Below are 14,349 nucleotides of genomic sequence, written 5' to 3'. Positions count from 1 at the left end.
AGGGGAGAGAGGTGTCTTTGAGGGCAGAGTGAAGTTAATGAAATCAATAAGTTCTGCATGGGTGCAGGAGGCAGCTCCAATGCAGTCGTTGATGTAGCGGAGAAAGAGTTGGGGGATGGTGCCAGTGTACATTTGGAACAATGGCAATTCGACTTAACCAACAAAAAGGCGGACATAGCTGGGGCCCATGCAAGTGCCAATGGCTGAACCTTTAATTAGAAGCAAGTGAGAGGAGTCAAAAGAAAGGTTGTTGAGGGTGAGGACAAGTTCTGCCAGGCGGAAAAGAGTGTTAGTAGAAGGAAATTGATTGGGTCTCTGTTCAAGGAAGAACAGGAGGGCCTAAGATCTTCCTGGTGGGGAATGGAGGTGTAAAGGGACTGGACGTTCATGGCAGAGATGAGACTTTATTGGCCTAAGAAGTGAAAATCAGTGAAGAGTTGAAGGATGTGTGAGGTGTCTCAGATAAAGGTTGGAAGGGACTGGACAAGAGGATAAGATGGAATCAAGGTATTTGGGGGTGAGTTCTGTGGGGCAAGGGCATGCAGAAACAATGAGTCTGTCAGGACAGTTCTGTTTGTGGATTTTGGGAAGGAGATGGCTGTGGGCAGCACGGGGTTGGGGAACTATAAGGTTGGAGGATGTGGAGGGGAGATGAGATTAGTATCGGTGTGAGAGATGGTGGCCAGGTGTTCGGCTGTGGGGTCATGGTCAAGCAATAAGGTATGTAGGTTAATTGGCTGGGTAAATGTAAAAATTGTCCCTAGTGGGTGTAGGACTAGTGTTAATGTACGGGGATCGCTGGGCGGCACGGACTTGGTGGGTCGAAAAGGCCTGTTTCCGGCTGTATAGATATGATATGATATATATAATAAGTATGTGGAAGTGTGAGAGCTGGTGCATGGCCTCAGCATGGTGGAGGTCAGCCTGCCAAACCACAAAGGCACCTTCCTTATCGGTGGGTTTGATGGCGATGTTTGGGTTGTTACCGAGCTTGCATTCAGGGGGTGAGTTTGGAGAAGGTAAGGGGTGCAGAGAAGTCAAGACAGTTGATGTTGTAATGGCAGCTGGAAATAAAAAGGCCCAGAGAGAATAGAAGGCTGGCAGGGGTAGGTCATGAGCAGGAGGAGTGTTGAAGACAGAAGGATTGTCACTGGGAGGTGACATCTCCTTGCCAGAGAACAAGGCATGGAGGCAGAGGTGATGGAAGAAGAACTCAACATCATGGTGGATTTAAGCTTAATTGGATATTCATTATTCTCCATTAACAGGGATCACGTTAAGTATTAAGTACATTAAGTAAGTGACAGTTCAGTTATTAGCATCCAAGACTGGAATTCCTGGGACTGAACATATGTTGAGTTTCTGAATTAAATCCCTCTCAATCATTTGTTGGTCAGACTAAAGTTATGTTTTTGGGAGGTTCTAGTGTAGTCAGCAGAAACTCTTTTATGATTTTGAATATTTCCTCTATTTCACATCTTCAGAATTTCAACTGCAGGGGAACTTGTCTGATGGATCTTTGATAACATACCCACAAGATTTGGTGGTTTGTGCCTCAGGTTTCAATGTGAAATCACCGAGACATTTGTCCAGTTGATGTGGTGAACACATTGTTGAAGATGGAATTTTTTTATGAAGTAACAGTCTGTAGTTTAATTTACTGGGAAACTTTCCAGAAATATATGTCTGTTTTGGTTCAATTTTAATGCAAAGATATTTGAACAAGAAAGATTTTAGAGTAGTCACATAGGCCGACACAATACAGAAAGGCTCTCTGCACAGAGAGCTGGCTCGTTGGTGAGAAATGCCAATGAGTTCCATAACTCTGCAAGCAAAGTTTTTTTAAATTCCTTACCACATACCACATTTATTTTGACAGTTTCTATTCCATCTGGTTCCTTTTCAGGCTATGCATTGCAGATCTTAAGTTGTTGCTTGAAAAATATTTTCCATATGTTGTTGCTGTTTTTTATTGACTGTTATCTAAATTCTCCACCTACAGCATTACTGAAATGGTTTAGTCCTATTATTTAACGAAAATCATTCATTCTATTAAACATTTATATTATATTCCTTCCGAAGGTAATGCCTCCAGTTTCTTTAGTCTTTTCACACAACTCAAATGTATTTTCGTTTTTTTTTAGTATTTTACATAACTTCCATGTCTTATACTATTCCACTAAATCTCTTCTACATCCTCTCAAAGGGTAATCAAAATGTTCCCTATGGGATCATTTTGGTATCCATAGTTTACAAACATTTAATGCATCTACTGCCTAAAAATTCTTTCAAGCAAATTGAGGCTTTGCCATCTTTTCAGAAAAGGAGTCAATAACAGTTATGGAATGGTGATGACAAACGAGGTGCCAATTCAGCCTGTGGCCTGCTGTAAGAGCAGTTCTGAAAATACCACTCCCTAGAAAGCAGACAAAGTCTTACTGTCAAATACATATTGAGCTTATCGAGTCTACACCCAATACCATCTCTGGCAGTGCTAATCACTTGCTGTGTCCAAACTTTTTTGTTTGGTCATTTCTGCTACTTTTGCTAGTCCTTTACATCTCCCCATGTTCTTTGGCCTCTTCCATTGGGAGCAGCTTTTATTTCTTTAGAAAAGAAGTGGTCTTTGTACGAATCCCTGGAAAACACCATTGCACACTTCTCCAGACCCAAAGGCAACCTTTTATTGCTGCAATCTGCTCTATTTTGCTTTATATGTTTGAAATTTTTGCTCAACCATAGCTTTAGACTTTTTACCTTCTCATGAGAATGTAGCTGAAATATTTACTGTTAGGCCACCTCTAAATACGTTCAATTATGTTTTTGAATTCTAATTTACCAAGGCTGATGTGTGTTTGTCCATTTAATTTGACCCTTCTAATTTGACTGTTTTCTGCTTGGATTGTTCAGTATATTTTAATTTTATTGTAATATGACTGATGTTTCCTTGATGTTCCCCCACTTATACTTCATTTGGCTTGGCTTATTTCCTAGAATTAAGTCAAACAATTGTTACTATCCACAGGGCCAGAAATGTGCTGATCCAGAACGTTATCCTGGATCACTGAAGGATCTTCAACCCCTCTTGCCACATATCTTATTGCGATCCATTCTGTTGCGGATAGTTTTCCCTCATTATTACTCAATATGGTTTTTGTACATCTCTGCAATTTTCTGGTAAATTTATTCTTCAGCATTCTTCCCACCAGATTCACAGTGTGATTGAATAGTAATTCAAAACAGACACATGTTTTCCTCCAACCTTTCAGAGCACCCTCTCTCTTCAGAACAGCAATGTTATCCTTACTCAGTGCTCCCACTACTCATCCTTTCTTCTATTCCCCATCCTATCCATCCTAGTCCTTTTTTAAGATGGGTCTCCATTGTTGATATGAACATTATATTCCATGTGGTTAAGTGTAACTGGAGCACAGCAAAATTGTTAAATACATTTCTTAGATTTACAGTGCACATATGTAAACCTATCTTAGATTTTCTGCATTCTCTGTTAACCTGGTCCTGTCTAAAATCTTTGTTTCCTGTTCTGCCACACTTATTTTCCCCTCTTCACTGCCACTTCCCTTTGTCTGCCCTCTGCCAAACTAGTTTAAAGTTCTTCTGTAGCAGGAGTAAACCTCTCTTTTGAAGATGTTGTTCTCACATCTGTGGAGGTGCAATCTGATCAGTCTCTACTATGTCACACCTTCCACAGAACCCGTCCCAATATAAGGATCTTCAACCCTCTGCATAAACCATCTACACCATCATGAATTAATCTGCAGTACATTTCGATTTCTAAACTCTCAAAGAGTAATTTAGAAATTATTACCTCTGAAATAATAATGGAGCTCTGTAAACTAAACTAAGTCCTGCTTCTACTCATTTTCCTAGCTCTGCTCTGTAAGACTTCATCACTTTGGGCTAAGCCCTCTGCTCTCCACACATTTCTAGAGCCACTTAGTGACACCCTTAACCCTGTCAACTTGATGCCCTCAAATCATAAACCATATGTTTAATCTCCTAACTAATTCCCTAACGATTCCAATTCTACATATTCTGCCTCACTTGCTAAAAGTTTCCGGCAACTTTTGACCATTTGTGAATTTAACTTATCTGAGTGAGGGACAAATCACAAACCCAGACTTTTCTGACTGCATGCCTTGTTACAGATTAGTTGCCATGGAAATTTATTTTAAGGGAGCATCTGTGGAAAAAGAAACTGCCAATGTTTCTGGCCAATGACCTTTCAGCAGAACTGGCAAAAATTAGAAATCAAACATGTTTCAAATTGCAGGAGAGGAGAGGGACAGAGAGAACTAAGGGAGTGTCTGTGGAGACCACAGGAGATGACATAAGTGGGGGATGAAGCTACCTGAAGGCGAGTAGTGAAGGTTCCTGTATTGCTGATCAGTTGTGGGGAGATGTATATAGTAGACAAAGAGAACTGAAGTGAGAGATGCCAAAATTGTGATATTGAGCAGTGCACAAGCTGGAAATTTGAAATAAAACCAAACAGTGGCCATACAGCATAAGTATTCACAGTGACCATTGATTGGAGAGCAAGGTGTGCTCTAAGTCTATTGAAGAACCTGCCTAATCTTTTCTTGTTTGTCTGATCATTACCCATAGTCTTTTATTCACACAATTATGTGAGTAAAATTGATTTCTTGCCTTTCACAATATTTAGATTCAATTCAATTCATTTATCAAGGGTTAAAAACCCTTGACAGCCAAGGTGGAAGTGGCGGCGCCTAACGGCGCTAGCAGTCTGTTCGTCTTTTTTCCTTTTTTTGTTGTGTGTCGGTGTTGGGATGGTTTTTGGTTTTTTTTGGTTGTGTATGTGTGGGGTGGTGGTGTGGGTGGGGGTGGGGAAACCTTTCTCTTTTAGGTCTCTTCCTCACGGCGCGGGGTGCGGCTCGGCTGCGGGGCCTTCCATCGCCCGGTGCGGCTCGGCCGCTGGACTTAACATCGCCCGGTGCGGCTCGGCCGCTGGACTTAACAGTGCCCGGTCCGGCTTGGCCGCGGGGCCTTCCATCGCCCGGTGCGGCTCGGCCGCGGGGCCTAACATCGCTGGTGCGGCTCGGCCGCTGGACTTAACAGTGCCCGGTGCGGCTCGGCCGTGGGACTTTACATCGCCCGGTGCGGCTCGGCCACGGGACTTTACATCGCCCGGTGCGGCTCGGCTGCGGGACTTTACATCGCCCGGCACGGCTCGGCCGCGGGACTTTTCATCGCTGGTGCGGCTCGGCCGCTGGACTTAACATCGCCCGGTGCGGCTTGGCCACGGGGCCTTCCATCGCCCGGTGCGGCTCGGCCGCGGGACTTAGCTGCGCAAGGCTCGGTCGCGGGACTTCCATCGCCCGGCTCGGCCGCGAGACGTTTCAGCGCCTGGTGCGACTCGGCCGCGGGGACTTCCATCCCCTTGCGGGGACTGTGCGGGTCGGTCGAGCTGTCTGTCCGTGGGCGTGGGGAAGAGAGTGGAAGTTTTGTTGCCTCCATCACAGTGAGGGGGTGTTTGGAGTCACTGTGATGGACGTTTGTGTTGAGGTCATGTGTCTTATGTTCTTTTTTGTGTATGACTGCTATGTAGTTTCGTTCGGTACCTTGGTACCGAATGACAAATAAAGCTCTGTTGAACTGTTGAACTATAATTCATTGGAAAACTGCCGTGTTGCTTGAATAAATAAATAAATTAAACCTACTTATTTCCCTGACACAGAAAGCGGCTCATTAAATCTGTGCCAACTCATAGTAGAGCAGTTCGATCAATCCAATTGCTCGCCCCCACACCATCATACTTTCCTTATACCCTCACAGCCTATTCGCTTTCCCATGCCAGCAGCACCTCTTTGCTTATTTTGCCACCAATCTAGACAAAGGATAATTTGAAATAGCCAATGTGAGTGAAAACTGAATTGAGTTCAGTTTCCCGAATGTGAGAGGCAGAGCTATTAATTGCCGCACAACCGTGCCTCTCAAACTGTATGTGCGAAAGGTGGCATTGATGGAACAATTTATTTAGCATGACCTTTTTCATAGGATGAACCCTTTGATCACATCCAAATCCTTTTACCAAGACATTTGTGTTTCTGCCATTATTGATTACTGTCTTACCCTTGTAATGATTTATTAATTACAATGCCTAAAGATAAATATTCCTTATTCTTACCTATTGACAGATCTGTGCCTACTTGTGAAGCTTTTTCTGAAGCCTTGTGAAGGCTATTTATATACTCATTGGAGGCAAGTGTCGAACAACAGGAAAAATCTGTTCTGCATTGTTTAGTTTAATGAGGGAAATCATTATAAAATGTTTGAGATTATGTTGTACGATCAATACGTTTGTTTTAGGCAACTTCAAAAATGGTGCATTCATTGAACATAGAATAATCCATGTATCTGACTCCTTTTCAGTCTTTTTTGGGGGGGGGGGGGGAGGTGGTGATGACCGTCATCAACAAGGCTAGAATTATTGCCCATCCTTTATTACCTTTAAAAAGGTGTTGGTGAGTTGTCGTCCTGAACCACCAGTTGGTACTCCCACATTTTTTTGGTCAGGGAGTTGCCAGAAGTAAGACCAGGGTGACAACGAAGGACCAGTGATATATGTATGGTGGTGTACAACTTGAAGGGGAATCTGCAGGTGGTGATTTCCTCAAACTCTTACTCGTGTTCACAAGTTCGAGCAGAATTAGGCCATTCGGGCCATCAAATATACTCCGCCATTCAATCATGGCTGATCTATCTTTCCCTCTCAACCCTATTCATTGCCTCCCCCCCCCCCAGAACCCCTGACACCCTTACTAATCAAGAATCTGTCAATCTCCATCTTAAAAATATCTATTGACTTGGACTCCACAGCCTTCTGTGGCAATGAATTCCTACTCACTTTATCATTCTTAGCATGGAAGCTACATGTTTGTGATATGTTGGTTATACTTGGGAAGTAAATGGTGCAAGCTAGTGTTAGAGAGATTGAATGTTTGGTGTGGTGGATGGTGTGCCATTTACACAGGCTACTTCGCTCTGGAAGGTGTTGAGGATACAAAGAATTTGTATTTCCTCTTCTTTGACCTCTATCATTTATGACTTGTTTTAACTGAGATGACCAGTGGAGTTTTTCTTGCTGCCTTCTGTTTTATATGTCAGAAAATTCACTTTGGAAGCAACAAAGTCACAACATTTTATCGTAAAAACAGTCAACGAAGAATATAGCATTGTGTCAATTTGCTTGAAATAAATTGGAACCATTACAAGAGTCAGCAGTTGCACAGAGAGGATTGTTATAGTTTTTTTAAAATATGCAAAATTATTCTAATCTTTTAGATCTTCAATGTGCATCAGAAATTTAAACTATTATTAGCTGTTGAAGAATTGGGGTTAAAAATATTCTGGCTATATATGTTAATACAACTTGTCCATCGTACAAATTCAAAATGAATAAGATTCATTTAAAATCCTTCAAGAACCATTACTGATGTGGAATATGCCACGCCTTGACTTTCTTTCTTTTAATTTTGCTGTGACAAAACTTATTGATGTGGGCATGGGAACAGATCCTGGATCCTAGAACCCTTTCTGTCTTCAGTAAGATATTAGCTTATCTGCACACTGCCTTTAACCAATATTCCTTTCTATTCTTCTTTAACAAAAATCTGCCAACCTCAGATCTAAAGTCAAGAATTTGCGTAACATCGTTTGCATTCTTAATGTTAAATCTGAGAATGGCAGATGTATGCATATCTCATACTTTAATCCTCAAATGCCTTGCCAAAATTTACAGGCTTTGGCTCTAGTTTAAGATGGCTCATACTGAATATAAATGTTCTGGTCTTACCCTTTTGGTTTCCCCTAGTATCTCTCCTTGGCCTTCTGTAATCAACTCAGAAATGATAAAACGCATCTTTATCTTTTATTGTCGGCAATACAGCCGATGATTAAAAAATTATCTAACTGTGCATCTGATATTGTTCGCGTAGATAATTTTTACTATTCCATCGTGTTGAGGTGTGAAGTAGAAAATCTACATCTTACACTTCACAACAGAGTACATGCTTAGCAACTGCATAATAGCACTGTGATGTTATCTGATGCGATCTGCCCATGCTTTACAGCATACACAAAGGTGCCACTGGAACCTTGTGGAGAGTTAATTCAGCTCTAGAATTTAATTCCTATCTCTTTCTCTCTCTCTGTCTTTATTTAAGTATGCTCTCCAAACCCAACGCTTTGATCACCTATCCTAACTCCATGTCAACCATTTTCTGGTAGCATTCATTTTTGACAAAATGCAGAAAGTATTATTTGAATGAATCTGGGAAGTATATTTTCTGTTTTGTTTGTACATTTTTTTAAAGATTGTGTTACCTAACTGTTAATCATATGACCTTTATTTTAAGATTTGGAGTCTGAGGGACAGCATGCCTCCTCTTGTTCTGGCTGGCCACAATGCCTGTGTTCGGAGCTGCAGATTCACTTGGGATAACGAATACTTGGCAACCGGAGACGACAATGGTGAAATCAGGGTAATCATCACTTAACTCAAAATGTACCAGTATCTTTTTATTTGGTTGCTAAGTTTACTTTGATAAATTAAATCGTTATATTTAAGGAAATCAGATTGTTTCCCGAACTTGTATAATTGGCCAGTCACCACACTTCATAAATGGTGCACAGATACTGTATATGAGTAAAGATGAACATATTCAGGTCGGCAACAGAAAAATGCAAAGCCTATAACACTGACAACTACTTGCATTTATTGTGCACTTGTAATCAATAAAACTTTCCAATGCACTTTACAGGGAAGTAAATGAAACAATATTTAATAAGTAATAATATTTGATGCAGGAAAAATGTTCCCGATGTTGGGGGAGTCCAGAACCAGAGGTCATGCTTTAAGAATAAGGGGTAGGCCATTTAGGACTGAGATGAGGAAAAACTTTTTCACCCAGAGTGTTGTGAATCTGTGGAATTCTCTGCCATAGAAGGCAGTGGAGGCCAATTCACTGGATGTATTCAAGAGAGAGTTGGATTTCGCTCATAGGGCTAATGGAATCTAGGGATATGAGGAGAAAGTAGGAACGAGATACTGATTCTGGATGATCAGCCATGATCATATTGAATGGCGGTGCTGGCTTAAAGGGCCGAATGGCCTACTCCTGCACCTATTTTCTAGGTTACTATGTAAGAGTCAAGAGTGTTTAATTGTCATACACACTGGGAAAGGAGCACTGAAATTCTTACTTGCTGCAGCTTTACCAGCACAATACAGCAAAAAAAATCAATAATCAATAATGCAATAACTTATAAATTGTACTTGGTAACCAGACCATAACAATGTAAACCAAAGTACGTAGTGCAACCTACAGCTAGTCCAAAGTTCATTGCTGAGGTAAATACTCACATTTGGAGATATTGGGGCAATTCTTTGACTTTAGAAGTAGCTTTCATGAAGCTCTTTGAAAGGGGAAGAAGAGATAGAAAGCTGAGGGTGCAGATTTATAAGGCTGTGGGAGGTTGCTGGGAAGAGACAAATCCATAAAGGGATATGAAAACGAACATGAGATTTTTAAATTTGAGACCTGGTTTAATAGGAATTTAGTGTATGCGACCAAGAACAGGGGTAATAGATGAACAGAACTTGGTTCGAGTTAGGATACAAGTGTCAGCAGTGTCACAGTGTTTTATATGTACACTAGTTGCTCGAGGGATGAAACGGTGTGTGTGGGCAACGCAAATCTGTAGTTCGAATATAATCAAATAAAATCAAATTTCACTTTATTGTCATTCAAAACTATCACCAGACGAGTGCATATTTGAACGAAATTCCGTTGCATCTGGCTCACAATGTAACACCAAATAATTTTTTTAAAGTTTCGGCTGCAGGTAAGTAGAAGACCCAGGAGTAAATAGTAGGAGATTGGAGAAGGTGATCGTATGGCAAGACATGAGGTCACATATGCTGTAATCAGGAGCAAAACACTGCTGGAGGAACTCAGCACGTCAGGCAGCATCTCCGGAAGCAAAAGCATGTTTGACATTTCAGTTGAAACTCTGCATCAGGACAGTTTATATATATCAATCATATCATGTTATTTACAACTTTGGAGTCACAGGACAAATCGGTGCAGGATCTTGTCCCGAAACATCACCTATCCATTTACCTCCACAGATGCTGCTTGACACGCTAAGTTCCTCCAGAAGATTGTTTTTAAATATTGGGTGGAGCAGACTAGTCTGTGATCTGATGGTACATCAGTGGTGGGGAAGATGCTGGAGTCAATTATAAAAGACGAAATTGCGGAGCATTTGGATAGCAGTAACAGGATTGTTCCGAGTCAGCATGGATTTACGAAGGGGAAATCATGCTTGACTAATCTTCTGGAATTCTTTGAGGATGTAACTAGGAAAATTGACAGGGGAGAGCCGGTGGATGTGGTGTACCTTGACTTTCAGAAAGCCATTGACAAGGTTCCACATAGGAGATTAGTGGGCAAAATTAGAGCACATGGTATTGGAGGTAGGGTACTGACATGGATAGAAAATTGGTTGACAGACAGAAAGCAAAGAGTGGGGATAAATGGGGCCCTTTTCAGAATGGCAGGCAGTAACTAGTGGGGTACCACAAGGCTCGGTGCTGGGACCGCAGCTATTTACAATATACATTAATGACTTGGATGAAGGGATTAAAAGTATCATTAGCAAATTTGCAGATGATACAAAGCTGGGTGGTAGTGTGAACTGTGAGGAAGATCCTATGAGGTTGCAGGGTGACTTGGACAGGTTGTGTGAGTGGGCGGATGCATGGCAGATGCAGTTTAATGTGGATAAGTGTGAGGTTATCCACTTTGGTGGTAAGAATAGGAAGGCAGAGTATTATCTGAATGGTGTCAAGTTAGGAAAAGGGGACATACAACGAGATCTGGGTGTCCTAGTGCATCAGTCACTGAAAGGAAGCATGCAGGTACAGCAGGCAGTGAAGAAAGCCAATGGAATGTTGGCCTTCATAACAAGAGGAGTTGAGTATAGGAGCAAAGAGGTCCTTCTGCAGTTGTACAGGGCCCTAGTGAGACCGCACCTGGAGTACTGTGTGCAGTTTTGGTCTCCAAATTTGAGGAAGTATATTCTTGCTATTGAGGGCGTGCAGCGTAGGTTTGCTAAGTTAATTCCCGGAATGGCGGGACTGTCATATGTTGGAGCGACTAGGCTTGTATACACTGGAATTTAGAAGGATGTGAGGAGATCTTATCGAAACGTATAAGATTATTAAGGGGTTGGACACGTTAGAGGCAGGAAACATGTTCTCAATGTTGGGGGAGTCCAGAACAAGGGGCCACAGTTTAAGAATAAGGGGTAGACCATTTAGAGCTGAGATGAGGGAAAACTTTTTCAGTCAGAGAGTTGTGAATCTGTGGAATTCTCTGCCTCAGAAGGCAGTGGAGGCCAATTCTCTGAATGCATTTAAGAGAGAGCTAGATAGAGCACTTAAGGATAGCAGAGTCAGGGGGTATGGGGAGAAGGCAGGAACGGGGTACTGATTGAGAATGATCAGCCATGATCACATTTAGTCTCACACTTGACTGGGGGTGGGTAGGATATTGGCTTGGGAAAGCCATTTGAAACGGGGATTAAAGGTATTGGTTTTCCATTTATTAAGTCAAATGATGTTTCTCATTATCTTTTACTCGATATCTGGCAGACGGTGTGACTATTTAGGGGCAGTGGACAGGTTGAATGAGATGGTGGTTTTGGTGAACTGAATGTCGTCAATGGCCGTCAGCTCTTTCCCGATGATGCTGATGAGGAGCTGCATGTAAATGTGAAATAGGAGGTGGCAATGAAGGAAACTTGAAGTATATCTGGTATGGAAGTGGGAAGAGAAGCACTGCACATAAGTCTTTTACAATGACTGAATGAATCATGAAAGTATTGGGTTAGATAATTTAATTCAAGGTAATAGACTGGTCAAGAAGTGCAAAGAAAATTCATTCCCATTTGTTGGTCACATAACATTTGTTGGATGTTATGTTACAGTGTGCAAGATGTTGGTGAAGCTGTATTTGGAGTATTCCATTCATTTTTGGTCACCCTCCTATAGGAAGGATGTTGTTAAGCTGGAAAGAGTGCAGAGAAGATTTACAAGGACAAGATGCCCGGGCCTGAGAGCCTGCGCTGTAGGGAGAGGAGCACAGGCTGAGACTTCATTCCATTACCTTGAGTAGGGGAATCAAGAACCAGGGTACATAGGTTTAAAGTGAGAGGGGAAAAATTGAATAAGAACCTGAGGGGCAATATTTTCACCCAGACGGCAGTGATTATGTGGAATGAACTGCCAGAGGAGGTAGTATTGCAACATTTAAGACATTTGGACAGGTACATGGATCGAAAAGGTTGAGGGATATGGGACACATGGGGGCTGGTGGGACTAGTGTAGATGGGGCATCTTTGTCAACATGGGCAAGTTGGGCCATGGGACCTGTTTCTGTGCTGTATGACTCTATAACATATTATATACAATTTGATTGCCTTCTTGATGTTGGCATGGGAAGAGACCTGACTGATTAGTTTCAAGTTTCAGGAATGATTGGATGGATTTGGGAGGACAGAATTTTTGTAACAAAAGGATGAATAACTTCATATAGATTGGTCTTGTAATTTCTTGGCATTAGTACACGGTCTGCATTAATTCACAAAAAGACCATCTCCAGCAGTCATTGATTTTTATTAATTTAAATCAATGTTGGGTCACTTCCGAGGTCTGTGGACAAAAACTGTTGCCAGCAATTCCATGCATCTCTCACAGTAATGTACAGTGGTCACAATTATCTATTGCATCTGTCGCCTACTTCACCATCCTGGTCCCCTAATTATCTGTTCCACCCCATCCTCTAGCTCCCTGTAGAACTGAATGTTTGACGTGCATATCACACTCATTCCAAACATGTTCAATGGAAGTGCAGTGAAAGGTGTTGAAGCAGAATGAGTGGCAAAGTAGATTATCTCAGTTACCCATGGAACGGCCTTGGCTGGTGGAAGACCCACAGTTGGTTCATATTCAAAAAGGTTTATTTTTCTTTGAATAGATCTGGAGGGTGAGAGATGGTTCTGTACTTCATATTTGTCCGAATGATGTGGATATCAAGGATTCCAAACATGGAGGTTGGGTCACAGATCTTCGCTTCTCTCCCAACAGCAAGATTTTGGTCTCTACTGGAGGTTACATAAAGGTAAGCGCAAATAAATAGCCACTGTTTTAAGAATTTTGCGATGCTTCGAAGCATCTCAAAAGATCTTTAGAAGCAAAGACTTCCTCATTAGCCGATGGTAAATTCTGAGGTAAGTTTAATATTTGGTTTCAATGGTACAAAACTGAGAACTCTACTATTTTAATTACTTAAGTCTGTTGTATTGTTGTTCATAAATCTGTTGAACTTTCTCTTTATAAATCTTAATAATGTGATGATTTTTCAACATCACAAATCCTGCCAATAATCTCTGGCAGCTTGTTAATAGTACCTCTAAAGAGCAGTGGTTACGTATGAAACTACTTGCCCTATTAATCCCTAAGCAAATTCATCAATGCAGTCCATGCCTTTGGCTGCACCAGTATCATCAGTCGATTTAAACCTTAATCACATTTTTTTAATACATTTTAATTTAGTTCTGATGGAAAAGTTCCAATCAATGTGAAGGAAATCTAGAGAAACTGCTGATAAATGCTCACATTCATACAATCAGAACTAAGCAGTAACAAATCAAAATACTCTAAAAGAATTGAAGGAAAAAGGGGAATCAAAAATAATTTAGTCTTTAAGTGACTGTCAAAACTGATGAATTACGATGAGTGTCAAATACATGATTCCTTTTGGAAAATGCATTTTTTCTAGAATTTTGAGCTTGCACTTTTGAAAATAGTTAATTAAAACCTAAAATTTGTATTCTGTTAATTCCATCTAAATCACACTTACATACATATAATATATATTTGTATATGTGTGTGTGTGGGTGATTTAGACAGAATTAACAGAAAATATATAGAAAATATATTAAAAAATAATCGTGAATGGCTCTAGTCCATGTAACGTATCCCTGTAGTATCCTATGAGTCACTGCCTAGACCCTATTTATGCATGTTCTTTGTTTCCTGTCTTGCCAACCAGTTCATTAATCATGTCAATACATTACCCTTGATCCTATATGCACATTAATCTGTTAATGGGAACCTTGACAAAAACCTTCCGATAGTCCTAGATTCATTGTAACTAGATTTATTGGTTCTCCCCATCCACTCTATTGGTTATATTCTTGAACATTTTCAGTAAATTTGTCAAGCACGATTTCCTTATT

The 14,349-nt window shown here is 41.1% G+C and overlaps 1 protein-coding gene across 6 annotated transcripts in view; it reads left to right on the top strand.

The window, feature by feature from the left end:
- Window positions 1-14,349, top strand: part of apaf1 (apoptotic peptidase activating factor 1) — a 158,878-nt gene that overhangs the window by 119,108 nt on the left and 25,421 nt on the right. For all 6 annotated transcript variants that reach the window (XM_078419849.1, XM_078419847.1, XM_078419848.1 and 3 more), the window contains 2 exons: window positions 8,400-8,525; window positions 13,086-13,229. In XM_078419849.1, the coding sequence (XP_078275975.1) occupies window positions 8,400-8,525; window positions 13,086-13,229 (270 nt within the window). The remainder of the gene's footprint in view (window positions 1-8,399; window positions 8,526-13,085; window positions 13,230-14,349) is intronic.

The sequence above is a fragment of the Rhinoraja longicauda genome, chromosome 23 (genome assembly GCF_053455715.1).
Source record: "Rhinoraja longicauda isolate Sanriku21f chromosome 23, sRhiLon1.1, whole genome shotgun sequence".
Classification (NCBI taxonomy): domain Eukaryota; kingdom Metazoa; phylum Chordata; class Chondrichthyes; order Rajiformes; family Arhynchobatidae; genus Rhinoraja; species Rhinoraja longicauda.
Note: the sequence above shows the minus strand (reverse complement) of the source record. Positions and strands in the feature narration are given on the sequence as shown.